The sequence below is a fragment of the Gordionus sp. m RMFG-2023 genome, chromosome 2, assembly GCF_954871325.1.
Source record: "Gordionus sp. m RMFG-2023 chromosome 2, tfGorSpeb1-WG-v2, whole genome shotgun sequence".
NCBI classification, from domain to species: domain Eukaryota; kingdom Metazoa; phylum Nematomorpha; class Gordioida; order Chordodea; family Parachordodidae; genus Gordionus; species Gordionus sp. m RMFG-2023.
In genome coordinates, this window is record NC_088776.1 from 24,582,283 (window position 1) to 24,595,274 (window position 12,992).

General features: G+C 28.0%; 2 protein-coding genes across 2 annotated transcripts in view; one reads left to right on the forward strand and one right to left on the reverse strand.

The window, feature by feature from the left end:
* LOC135925538 (serine/threonine-protein kinase BRSK2-like) overlaps nucleotides 1-2,088 on the forward strand; it is a 30,234-nt gene extending 28,146 nt beyond the window's left edge. The window contains exons 16-19 of the mRNA XM_065460927.1: nucleotides 242-326; nucleotides 1,110-1,230; nucleotides 1,305-1,698; nucleotides 1,915-2,088. Coding sequence (XP_065316999.1) covers nucleotides 242-326; nucleotides 1,110-1,230; nucleotides 1,305-1,698; nucleotides 1,915-2,003 — 689 coding nt within the window. The 3' untranslated portion in view covers nucleotides 2,004-2,088. The remainder of the gene's footprint in view (nucleotides 1-241; nucleotides 327-1,109; nucleotides 1,231-1,304; nucleotides 1,699-1,914) is intronic.
* Nucleotides 2,089-10,166: 8,078 nt separating this feature from the next.
* LOC135924206 (uncharacterized) lies at nucleotides 10,167-12,457 on the reverse strand. Its single transcript, XM_065459254.1, has 4 exons — nucleotides 12,055-12,457; nucleotides 11,959-11,990; nucleotides 11,194-11,890; nucleotides 10,167-10,957 (listed from the first exon to the last, which is right to left on the reverse strand). Exons 1-4 carry the CDS (start codon nucleotides 12,455-12,457, stop codon nucleotides 10,167-10,169), a joined length of 1,923 nt encoding a protein of 640 aa, XP_065315326.1.
* Nucleotides 12,458-12,992: the final 535 nt, after the last annotated feature.

Here is a 12,992-nt window from a genome sequence, read left to right on the forward strand (position 1 = left end):
GCAATTTTATCAAGGCATGTTTAATAACGAAAATAAATTCTATAAATTTCAAACTTTTGTAGAAAATCTTTTAGATAATATTAATTGATAATTTTATCGGATTTAATTTATTAATGAGTATATATTACATTAAAAAGCCCGATCAAATGGTGCAACGGCTTATGTTATTAACTGATTTAAACTTTAAAATTTTTATAATTTTAAGAATTAAAATTATATTTTTTATATATAATATTTTTAGCTCCCAATACCTCGACTGAAAGTATTTACCAAAGCCTCGAGCATAACAACGATAATAAATTATCTCAATTTCGATATAATAACGAGTGAGTTTAATTTATTTTTTATTATAGCCCTTATAAAAGAACACTTTTGTTTGGCGTTTCTGCCCATTATGTCTAACAGAGACCTTTAGGCCTATTTAATGGAGGCTTTTATCTATATGTTAAATTTTTTAAAAATTTAGCTTTTCACCTTTTTTTAAAAAATGATTTTTTTGAAATTTTTTTAATTATAGTCATTATGGAAATCATTAACTTATTACTAATTTTATTTTAAAATATTGATTGACTCGTATACATTTCTGAATAGAAGTGGGTAGGAGATTTAAGGAGGATAATTTTTAATAGTGAAATTTCTGAAGGGGAAAATCTAACTCCCATTTGGCTTCGGCCATGATACTATATAAACAAAATATCATGTATTATTATTATTATAACACCTATTTCTTCGTCATCAAATTATTTTATTTAAAATTAAAACAAAAATTATGACTTCTTATTTATTAGAATGTTGCTATTAATTTATGAATAGTAATAAATACCCTCGATTCTCTTGATTCCTTTTCTGTCTCATGTCATCTCCAATTAAAATCTTAACATTGCCTTTCCTTGCTTCATTAAATCAACATTTTTTTATCTTTGTTTCTCACTTTCCATCTGCCACCACTATTTTTAACTCTAAATACAGCCATACAGGAGCAGATCCGGCCAAAAATTTGCTTCTCGGATATAAATTTTTAATTGGAAGAATTCTACGAACCAAAAAAGGGCATTAATCCAAATCAATTTTTATATTATTTATAACTTGTATCATAAATTTTATTCAAGGTCAAAAAAATCGTGGTTCAATTCTTTGCTTAACCTCGATAATTCCGAGACTCGTGTTATCACCATTCGCCATACAACAATCAACCTCGTTAAATCTCGCCTTGTTAATATTTTTTTTCACGTAAGATACCAATAAATGAATTCCACTGATTTAATTTATCAAAATATGTATAATATTATTTATGTATTATATAGATACCAGATTTGACTCATACAATAATAGGGGTCAGTTCGTTTAAAATAGATTACAAACGTAACTCCAACTCTGGCATGTTTCAACGAACGATTAAATTTCAAGTCGATATCATCACATCAAAAGAAAACTCTGTTATTTGTATAAACGAAAAGGATAATCTAAGTAGCCACAAAAGTGCTGTAAATAAATGTGAAAAAGATTCCGATAAAATATCCCCAATTAGTGAAAAAATGCTTTACGTCGATTCCTCTCAAATTAGTTTACTCGAAGTTCAAGATACTGCCACATCATTAAATAAACAAAATAATTCCCCTATTTATAGTTCCACATCAGATGGCGGGGCATTCAATTCCAAATTATCCACATTCCATATAACTTTCACCCTACTATCAGGTTCGGCATATAATGCAAATTTATTTTAAATAATTTAATATCTAGTCATATATAATCGTTTTTTCCCCTATTTAGTAAAAATATTTCTTTTGTTTTTATGCTGTAGTATAAATATAATTGTAGAATGCTTTTTACTTAAAATCGATGCGTATAAAATAATGAGGAATTTATTTAAAAAGTAAGAATGATTATATTCAAAAATTAATTAATTATTAGGACCCGTCAAAAGATTCAACAGATTATGTGATTATATCCAAAATTTAATGTCTTCCCCTCAAGGAACGATCGCTTCAAAATATTTTTAACATTTTGATATATATTGAAATAAAAATAGCAATAAAATTTAAGATATAGCTATTATTATATAATTTTTATTTTATAATATCAAACATTAAGTGAACATTTTGTAAATTAAATAATAATAAAAAGGGAAATTTCCCCAATTAGCGCTACATATCAATGACACAATATATTTATTAAACAGATTATTTTTCTCAGTGGCATTTCTTCTTGAGATTGAATATATAAAGATTCTTTTATTTGAAACTACTAGTTCTTCTGATAGGAATTATTTTCATCAACATAAGGGGATCCTTCTTAGAAATTTTCTACACGAAGATTCTCAGTGAGAGCCTGAAGAGTTTCCAAATTACGCCCATCCAGCTAAGAATTTTAATTTTTTATTATTTAGCCCTTTATATTCGAAATTTTAAAATAAATTCTGTCTAACCGTCCTAAAAAGTTTTGACCCCCGTTTTCAAAAATATAATTTAAAACGCTGTCGGATATGGGCCTGCACATCTGTGTTCTCTGATAGACAATTCATTCTGCTAAAAAGTTCTAGTTTGAGCTCAACAAATGATTTGAAGACAAAATTCATATCGTTTAGATAATAAGAAATAAAACTACATTATAAGCAAATTTATCAATCTTATCAAAACCCATTGTAATTATAAAATCGGTTAAAAAGGAAAATGGCCTAAAAGAGAAAAAATTAAAAATTAAAGTCTATTTTTTCTTTCGTAGTGCTAAATTTTATCATTAAAATTTCAGAAAAAATTGTAGTTCATTCAAGCAAAATCTTTAAATTAGTTGTAACAATGTTTTATTAAAATGCAAGACCCATTATTATAATGTATCGATTCATCAATCAAGGTCTCTGGCATCCGAGCCACACGCGTTATTCGAAATACTAAAAAAAATTGTATACAAGTATAACGAAATTATCCAATATTTTCATAAAAAGACATTTAAAAAATCAATAACGTCTACCATTATACACATTACCAAACATCTTTTTTTGTTAGGTAATAAAAAACATAATAACAATTAAATTGATTCTAAATTTAATATATTTTTAGATTTCTTATAAAAATTTATCAACGATTTTTTTGAAAAGTTCATTTCTGTGACAATAGTAGTTAACGATTCTCATATTTATTATTAATTTTTTTTAATTCAAAAATATAAATTCCTGAAACATTTTTTTTGTCCTAACTTAATAAAAAAAATATATGAAATTCTTTTCCGGTGAAAGAGAAAGAGTTAAAAAAAAATTCGAATGATTAAATCATCAAAAAATACAATAAGGCGAAGTTATTAAACATGTTTTTAAAAAATTTTAATACCAATATTTTTTATATGTGTATCTAAATACAAACCTAGCATTAAAAGATTTTTTTATACCCACTTTTGAGGTTATGTGTTAATATCAAACCACAAGACGCAATGCAAGACCTATAGAATGAATGAAGGATTGAAACAAATATGAGCCTGAGATTGAAAAGGAAATTAAATATATTAATTAGTCTTATACGTATAAATGCATATTTGACGTTTTTTAAAACAAGGTGATATAACTTCGATGCTCGCTTAGCTTTGTTCAATCGCTTAAACTAATATAATATTTTAGGTGCTTTTAGAGTCCCTTATTTGCATTATTTTAACAATTATATCGTGATTTTGCATAATAAAATAGAAAGAAAATATATATAAAGGAAAGTTCAAAGACCTGTAGGAACTAGGAAGTTATCATTATGATTTTTGAGCAGTAAGTCATTTTAAAAAGTAGATCTTGAGCGGAAAACGGGATTTTAAATTTTATAGGAATGGGTCTTGATTTTTGTAAAAAAATTTACCACTTTTTTTTTCTTGATTCACCAATTTATTTTTCGTGATTTTTTATAATTTGCGATTGTTATACTTGCAATTTATAATAGAGTTGTTGAAGTAGCGCGCTACTTAGCGCGCTATCTTTTTTGGTAGCTATAGCTAATAGCGGCTACTTTTTTTAAAATGATTTAATTTTTTAGCGCGCTACTTTTTTTAAAAGTAGTTAAAAAATATAATGAATGTAAGTATAAGCACGAAAATTTAAATATAATACCATAATTAATTATAATTTTTATGATTTATTATTTAATTTTGAAATTGAAATATATTTTCAATTTGTAATTTATATTTTCAATTTGTATTATAAACCTAAATCACCTGTTAATAATTTAAAATGGCATCGCATATGGATATCCAAATCGTTGAAAGTGATTCAGAGTCAGATAATGATATTGATGAACTGGAAGATACGAGGGAAAAAATTTTTATTCATAGCAATACTTTCCCATTCCCTAGATTTTAAAAATTTTTCAAGATAAATATTAAAACAAAAACTGGCTTCAAATTTATATGTTTAAAATGTAAAAAAAATATTTCCTCAAATCAATCCAGTAGCTATAACCTCAAGAAACACCTAAAGGTAAATTATCATTTTTACATAAAATAATAATATTTATTTTAAAAGACTTTTCATGCTAATAGTTTTAAGGAAATTGAACAACATTTAAATAACTTTGGCATAGGTGAATCTACATCCAAAAAGACTAATTCCATTTAGAGAAAATTAATTAATAATACAAATGCCAATATTTCTCAGAAATTAACTGATAAAGTTATTGTGGATTTTATAATTGATACAGTTCAGTCAATATCCTTGGTTAATAATCCATCATTTACTATGATGATTAAAACTTTATCACCTGGTACAATATTTTATGTCGCCAGACACTTGTGAATAAAATAGCAAATAAGTTTAAAGTGATGAAAGATGCTTTAATAGTAGAATTATCAGAGATATCTCATATATGTACCACGGCTGATAGTTGGACACAACATAGTATATAGGATTAAATAATCCCTTGTCCTCAAGTGCTAGTGTCGAGAGATTATTTAGTAAGGCAAAACTGATACTTTCTGATCGTCGCTCTAGACTTGGGGATGATAATATTGAAATGATTTTATTATTAAAATTCAACAAATTACCATAAATATTTAAAATTTATTACATAAATTTTTTTATAATCAAAATTAACTATATTTTAGTATTTATAAATGTTGATTTTTATTATGTGCAAAATAAAAAAAAAATTGTTTCTAAATTTTTTTTTATAAAAAGTAGCTAAAGCTACTTTTTAAAAATAGTAGCTAATAGCGAGCTACTTTTTTTGACAAATAGCGATAGCGGTAGCGCGCTACTTTTAAAAGTAGCGATTAAAAACTCTGATAATTTGAATGGTTTTTAGTAAATTTCAAAAAATAAATATTAAATTTAAAATTTCTTTAAATTTTGTTTTTCTTTTGGTAATCACAGTTCATAATTTATAAGTTGAAAATCATAATAAAACAGTTTTTTTTAAATATTTTTTTCAAAATTTAAGTAGTTTCGTTTCTACAGAAAGGCCATCTTTTTTTGTCAATATTATCAGGAATATATCAATTGGTTTAACAATATAAATAATCCACTTAATGTCTTATCAGTTATCAATTATTTAATGAAAATTTATTTTATTAAAAGCATACGATTACACATTTTATAATTTCCGTAACTAAATAATATATTCCAGCAAAATTAAAATTATCAAAGGAATATTTTATTTTATTCCTTTTTTCTAATGATTTGTGTGAAGACATTGCATTTTTAGCAAGCCCCTTTATAAACCTATGATAGTAGTTGACGATACCAAGAAATGTCTTCCCCTTCTTTTTATTATTCTATGGACGCATCTTTATAAAGCTTTTTATGTTATTCTTCAATTCTACTTTATCTCCCTTTATTCTTGACCCATATGATTTATCTCCATTAACCCAAACTAGTTATGCAAGCATGGGGTAAATATCCTGGAATTTGCCCGGGAAAATGATTTATTTACCTGGGAATATTCTTTATTTAGCTTTTATAAAAAAAATTCTTGTTTTTTTTTATCGATTAACATTTTTATCTTCAGCCAATTTTTAAATAACTTTTTTCTAGTGGAATACTATCTGGTTTGTGATCAAACGTTATCTCTCATTCTCATTACATCAAATTACTTACCAACCTAATGTTACTATACACTATTTTCAGTGTTATATAAATTGTAAGTTCGTATTGTAAAATATGATAATATTTTTATCAGTTTTTGCCATTTTCCGATTGTTATATTATAAATATAGATTCAGAGATAAATATAAGAAATTGAAAAAATTGAAATCAACATTTTTTAATGTTCCTTTTTTGTTTATTATGGCTTAAATATGCTAGTTTTATTTCTTATATTTGTGGATATGTTTACCTATAATTAATGAGACTTCTATCGCTATTTCAAATTTGGAATGAGGGAAGAAACTTTTATTCATTATTCTGAGCTATATCTTTGTAGATTCTATATTTCCTAAACCAGATTATAATTATGTTCCTCAAAGTTTATCAGGAATATAGAGATTTATCAGAAATATTCGTCTAAATTTATTTGTAATAGTATTAAATTAATAATTAAATTATAATAGTTCATAAAACTCAAAAACTTTTAACTACCTTTGCCATTCTACCTAGGTTAATCAAACGTTTATACCTAAATTTAGACACAGTAATGATAATTCTAGCTGTCAAAGAAGATTTTTGGAAATATCGTGCTATATAGCAAGGTTTTGCAAATATTTTACCATAAATCTAGTGGAAGATTTGTACAAATCCGACACTCTGTCTATTAGCCGCAAAATCATTTTCAATCTTCTCATCTAGTGCAGCCTCAGAAAGAATATGGTCTGCTTTTGGAAAAACACAATCAAATATAAAAAATCGATTACTTTATGAAAGAGTGCGAAAATTGGTTTCCATCAACATCTACATGACGAAATTCTTCCAGAATCTAATAATTGGAACAACTAAGGAAGAGATACATATATCTTCTAGTGAATGTTGTTCTGATTCTGGCCATGATTTAAACCATTTTATCTTATATTACTACATAAATAATATAGGTTCATTCTATTTTGGCTTATATTGTTTATATTAATTGTAATATATTTGTAGTTTTTAACTTCTTAGGTTACCTTATTTTCCAGCCTATTTTCCCATTTTCCGCTATTTTTTGGGATTCTACAAGACTCGAACTCCCTTGAATCTTAAATCACTACCCCAAACACCTCTTCTTAATAACAGCTTTCAAACTTTTTCCCATATGCGATTTTCAAACTATTCTACCGGTTACCAACATATTCTTCAGGTAGTAGAAGAAAGCCCCTAGGCCTTAACTCTTTATTTATCGTCGCGATATTAATGGGAGCAGACGGATTCGGCAAATTTATGTATTGAATTTTCTTTTAATCTTAGTAAATCAAAATTACTTAAAAACAAACACCCCAGATCCTGCGTAAAAATATCCCCACATCTTTATATTTATTGTCTGGCATGCATATTCATCTCCAAAGAGTTTCTCTTCTGTGGTCCTTACCTTACTAGCTTCCTACTCAAATGCCCTTTTCTCGCAATATATTAGGGCCAACTTGAAACCTCAATCCTTCAGTCTTTTGCCCAGTTCTTCAGCTTACTTTGACTAGCCATTTAGCTTCTCTTCTAGTCTTCTTCCTCCATTTTTACTGTACGTTTGATTTCCCATCTTTTACGGAACCGCCTCTCAAATATCTCTTGAACCGATTCTCCATTGCATTCCTTGGGATTTTTGGAGCACCTTTTCATTTTCCAATCCTATTGGGATATACTATTTCCACCCTTTCTGGACATTCTAGTTGTGGTTAGCCCTTATTTTTATGTACTTATCATCCCTTCTCTACCCTGTTTCCTATGATACCCTAATCTCTTCTCCTGTTATGGTATCTACTTCCCAGTCTCCTGTTTTATTCAAAGTGAGCAGGACTTTATTTAAACTTCCGTCGTATGATTTCTTTGGGAAGGTCTTTCAAATTTCCCACCCTTAAGCCATGGTCTACATCCTTGGTGGCTTCGCTCTAATCTCATAGTATCCCGGTATTCTGTTTTCGCTATCCAAAGTTAGCAAGACGATAGCCAAACCTCGGCCAGGGTAAGATTTGTTCTGAATGTCAAACAAGGATGAGCTCATAACAATTTGGATAAATTTGCAAACTTATTTACACTTTATTTTTCTATTAAATTCTATGCTTCTAAACTAAATAATTCACTAGTGTCGTGTCCTTTTGAAAATTTTAAAATATTTAAAAATTGGGCCTTAAATTTTTAACCAGATATTTTAAATCACCAAAAATTAAAAACAAATATAATATATTTTAAAAAAATTCTGGGCCGGGCCTAAAAATATTTTTTAAAAAATGCGGGTTGGGGCGATAAATCCGGGCCGGACCGAAAATTTTTCTAAAAAAAATCAGGGCCGGGCCGTGCAAATGGTACCTCTACAGGTCTCTGCTTATAGCTAGGGAAAAATAAAATGCCCTAAATACGCCCAAAAATACATATCAAAATTATATTTTGATATATGCAATACACAAAAAACCTATGCTATGTGTATAAATTTTAAAAGTAAAGTAAAAACTATAACCAGAGACTCAAAAAAAATATATTTTCGTCTTCCGGTTTCGATCAAGTGAAATGTCTAGTTCCACTTTCGGAGTCTCAAAAAATTATTTCATTTCTATTCTAAATATATACACATTTAATTTATTGATTTATATTAGATCAATTATCATCACAGCATTTATAGACATTATCTAAAATTGGCATTTATATGTATATGATGATGTTTATATTAGTGATCTGAATAGGGCCTAATTTATCAAGCCCGGCCCGATCCTGAACAAATTTTTTATATTTTTCCCGAAAAACCCGACATTAAAAGTAAAAATTATTTGTTCGCCTGGCCCGAATTTATTTAAATATGGAAAAATTAATTATTATTTTGATGTAAAAAAATATCCTACAAATAAATTATATTCGCGCCTTGTTTCTTATAAGAATTTTAAGGTATATAAATTTATTTGACAAAATGTAATATCATATTTAAATATTTAGATATTTATACACGGCCCGGTCCGAAATTTTTAAAAAAAATATTAGACCCACCCAGTCCGAACTCATATTATTTTTTAAAAGTAGATCCGGCCGAAACCCGTTTGGGCCAACAGATCTCTAATTTATATAAATGTGAGTGTCGAAAAGTACCTAAAATTACTCTTTGATTTAAAGCTTTTAAATTGTTATGTTAAGCAAACTAGAATTCTTAAAAAACGAATATTTATACCAGACATATTAAGGCAATATTTACTAAGCCCTACTTAATGTGGAATAGGTTTCAGAATTAATGTTACAAAAGCTCCCTTCAATTCACGCTAAAAGCGTAGTTTTAGTTTTCATTTTGTTTATAACTCGGTTTCATTTTTGTGGTTCGCAAAACTGATTAGGGAATTTATATCAAATATTAGGGCAAAAAAGATATTTTTTTTAGTTCTTCTATGTTTTCCATTCTGGTATGATGCCAATTTTAGCAATGATTTCTTTTTTTACTAATAACAAATTTTTTTCTCTTTATACTGACTACCAAACTTTAAAATAACATGCAATTAAGCACGAAGTATTGATTAAATTTTAGAATAAATGCTTTCAGTCCCTTTTTAATTTCAAGATTGATAAAATTTGTGTTGCTAAAAATTAGTCTCTTTATGCTAACTACTATGCTAGTTAAGGTCCTCACAAGCACTAAAAAACATGAAATATTGGCTTATATTTTAGAATTAGGCTTCCAATTGCAAAATAAAAAAAATATCTACAGGAAAATAAAAAATACTTCAATCAGATTCTTTTAGAGGTTACCCGACTGACAGTCAAATTTTGGCTACGCCACTCATTCTAAGGGAGAGGCTAATAACTGTTAAGATATTTATAATTATTAAAATAATATCTAATGATAATATATACAAATGGAAATAAATGACCTAATCTTAAGAATAAATATGTCTATTAGCTGAGGTTTTTAAAGAATTATGTAAAATTAACAATTTTTCATTTTATTACAAAGAATATTATTATTTATGTAATACTTTAATAAAAAAAACATTTCTATTTTATATTCCCTAAATAATTTGTCTGATGATTTTAATAAAGCAAATGAAAAAATATTACATCCTAAGCTAAAATATACACTGTATTTTGAGTTAATGACTATCCTTTAAGGAGATTCTGTGGGAGAAAATTCGTCATCAATATATTTTTTTTCTATTTCATATTTAATCGTTTTCTTGTTAATCTGACTCGAATTGAAACTCGGTTCTGCTATTCTTTTATCGTAAACCTTTTCTTCCAAATTAGATTGATCTTTCTTTGAACGTATTTTATTGTCAAAAACGTTATCTATTTTAGCCTCAGAATCGGCCCAATCTGAGGTATCGGAATTTGAAAAGGTTGATTTATCGCTGGCAATTTGTTTGGTATGTTCAGGTAAATCTATTCTGGCCGTCATCATTCTTTTTTCCGATACAACTTCATTAGGTCTAAGCATGCTTTTTGGTAGTATATCTTTGTATTGATTCTCTCGTCCCGGTCTCGAATTTCCATTATTCACTCCAAAATCTGAACGAGGTGGATAGGCTTCTTTTAAGATGTCATAATCATCTACATTTTTGGAGCTATATTGCTGGTTACCTCTCTGCTGTTTTCTATATTCCTTCTCCAACGATAACGTATCGGGGAAATCTTTTTTAAAAGTTTCAATAGCCGCATCCTTTTTATCGTCAAATTTTTTGAACACTTGACCAATTTCCTCTTTCCAACTTTTCACGATAGTTTGCTTCAATTTATTCCAATCAGTCATAGCTTCCCTCTCCAGTTTGTCGGCTTTGTCTCTGCCGTTTTCTTCCAAAACTTCTCTCTTGCTGAGCTCCCAATCGGATATAGCTTTGGTCTTGGCTTCCTCCCATTCCTCTTTTCTCTTTTCTTCCATTGCTTCATATCTTTCTTTTTCTTAAAATAACAATATACTTAGTAAAGACTTGTTGCGATATTCCTTTACACGCCTATCCAGTTGGTGATTTTTTAAAATAGATTTCGGCCTGGGTTTAAATACTTTTGCCCCCCCCCCTTTAGGCCAAATTTCAAAAATTAATTCAAATGGATATTGAACTGGCCTAAAGCAGACAGGCATGCAGGTTTTTATCATTTGATGATAATCAAGTTAAATATGAATAAATTATATAAACCTGCGTTTTCTCTCAGAATTTTTTCTTTTTCCCATTCTTTCAATGCCTTCTCAAGAGATTTTTCGAAATCCATCATAATATTTTTTTTAAATATTTTCCAGTGTTCTTCCATACACCGAGTTCGTTCTTCCCTCATGTAATTCCATATCTTTAAAGCATCAATTTTTTGGCCCTCCCAATCTTTCATAATCTTTATTCTATCTTGTGTCCATCTCACGAAAAGTTCTTCTTGCTTAGCCTTGACCCTTGTTTCATCAAAAGCAATAAAATCAGACTTCATACTTTCCCATTCTCGTTTTAATCGGTCCCTTTCTCCGTCTAAGGAATCATTATGTCTTTTGAGTTCTATCTTCCATAGGCTTTGCAACTTATCCATAAATGTTTTACTTTTAAATTCCTTCCAGTCTCTCAACATATCCCTTCTACTAGACTTCCATTCATTGAGAGCCCTAACTCTCTTTCGTTTCCATTGATGAATTTCTTCTAACATTTTTTGATATTCTTCATCGTCTTCTTGATCCCCGTAAAATCCTAACAATTCTTTTGACTCAATTTTTGGTCCCTCTTCAAAAATTTTAGTTTCTTTTTTAGAAATTTCATTTAAATCTCTATTCGTTGGACGGGAACTTAATTTAGGCTTCTCGCCTTTTGCATGATCCTCTTGCAGAATTCGATCATCATTTCTTATTTTTGATCCCTATAAAATAATAATAAATATTTATTATATTTGATTTTATCACAGCTTAGCAAACGTATTTATTATACCTTGGGTATCATTTCTTCCTGCCGATCCCGAGCTAAAATAATACAAATATATATTAATATTTGTTTGTATACAACATTAAATATTATATTTATTACATTTTATAAATTCTATTTGAGGTGCATCTACTATATCTTTATCTCTATCTTCTGTTTGACGTCTGGCAGAGGGTTGATGTAGATTAGCCAATAAATCCAAACTTTGTTTTTTACTAACGTTTCTTTCTGATCTACTAGGAACCTCTCTTTCTTGTCGATTCGATCTCTGAGAGCTTTGGGAAGATGTGGAAGATTTTTTGGTCACAGAGCTCTTTAAATCTTTGTCACTCGAAGTCGTCGAAAAATGTTTTTCATTGTCGGGAAAATCTAAATTTGAACTACTCATTATCGACGAAGATTTTTTTTTAGACGTTGTCCGAGGAGAGCTATCCTGATTATTAAAATCCGAATCCAAAGCAGCTTGTAGCTTTTTTTCGGATCTCTCGAAATCGATTTGGCTCATTCTGTTTCTAATATATTAAAATATCGTATATATTTATAGCATATTTTCAATATAATTAACCTGCGCCTAGAATTTTATTAGAAAGAATTGTTTAACATTAAGCATTATTACAAATATATAATATATTATATTTATTTGATGATTTCACATGCTCTATTATGATGATTTCACATACTCTATTGTATTTATATGATGATTTCATAATATATTTTATGATGATTTTATAATCTATATAAATGATGATATAATTATATGCACATTTATTTGTTAAATATTTTATATAGGTAATTTGTTCATGGAATCAATTTGATATCAAATTAATCTAGACATATAGGAGAAAAAGGTTGTTTCTTGTTCTTTTACGATAGAATTTTTCCTTATATTAGATTATAAAAATCATATAATCTCGCTTATTTCATATCATAGTATAGACTCAAAAAATTATTCGTTATTAGAAGTACGAATAATAATAAGGAAAATTGATGAATAATAAATAAACAGGATTATTACAATTATCATCTTACAATTCTGATAT

Bases quoted from the DNA above. Each gene is read 5' to 3' on its own strand.
- LOC135924206 (XM_065459254.1), bottom strand. From the start codon at position 12,457: ATGAGCCAAATCGATTTCGAGAGATCCGAAAAAAAGCTACAAGCTGCT. The intron at 11,891-11,958 runs GTATAATAAATA...ATTATTTTATAG, and splicing joins AGGAAGAAATGATACCCAAG to GGATCAAAAATAAGAAATGA. The intron at 10,958-11,193 runs GTTTATATAATT...TGTTATTTTAAG, and splicing joins AATTCTGAGAGAAAACGCAG to AAAAAGAAAGATATGAAGCA.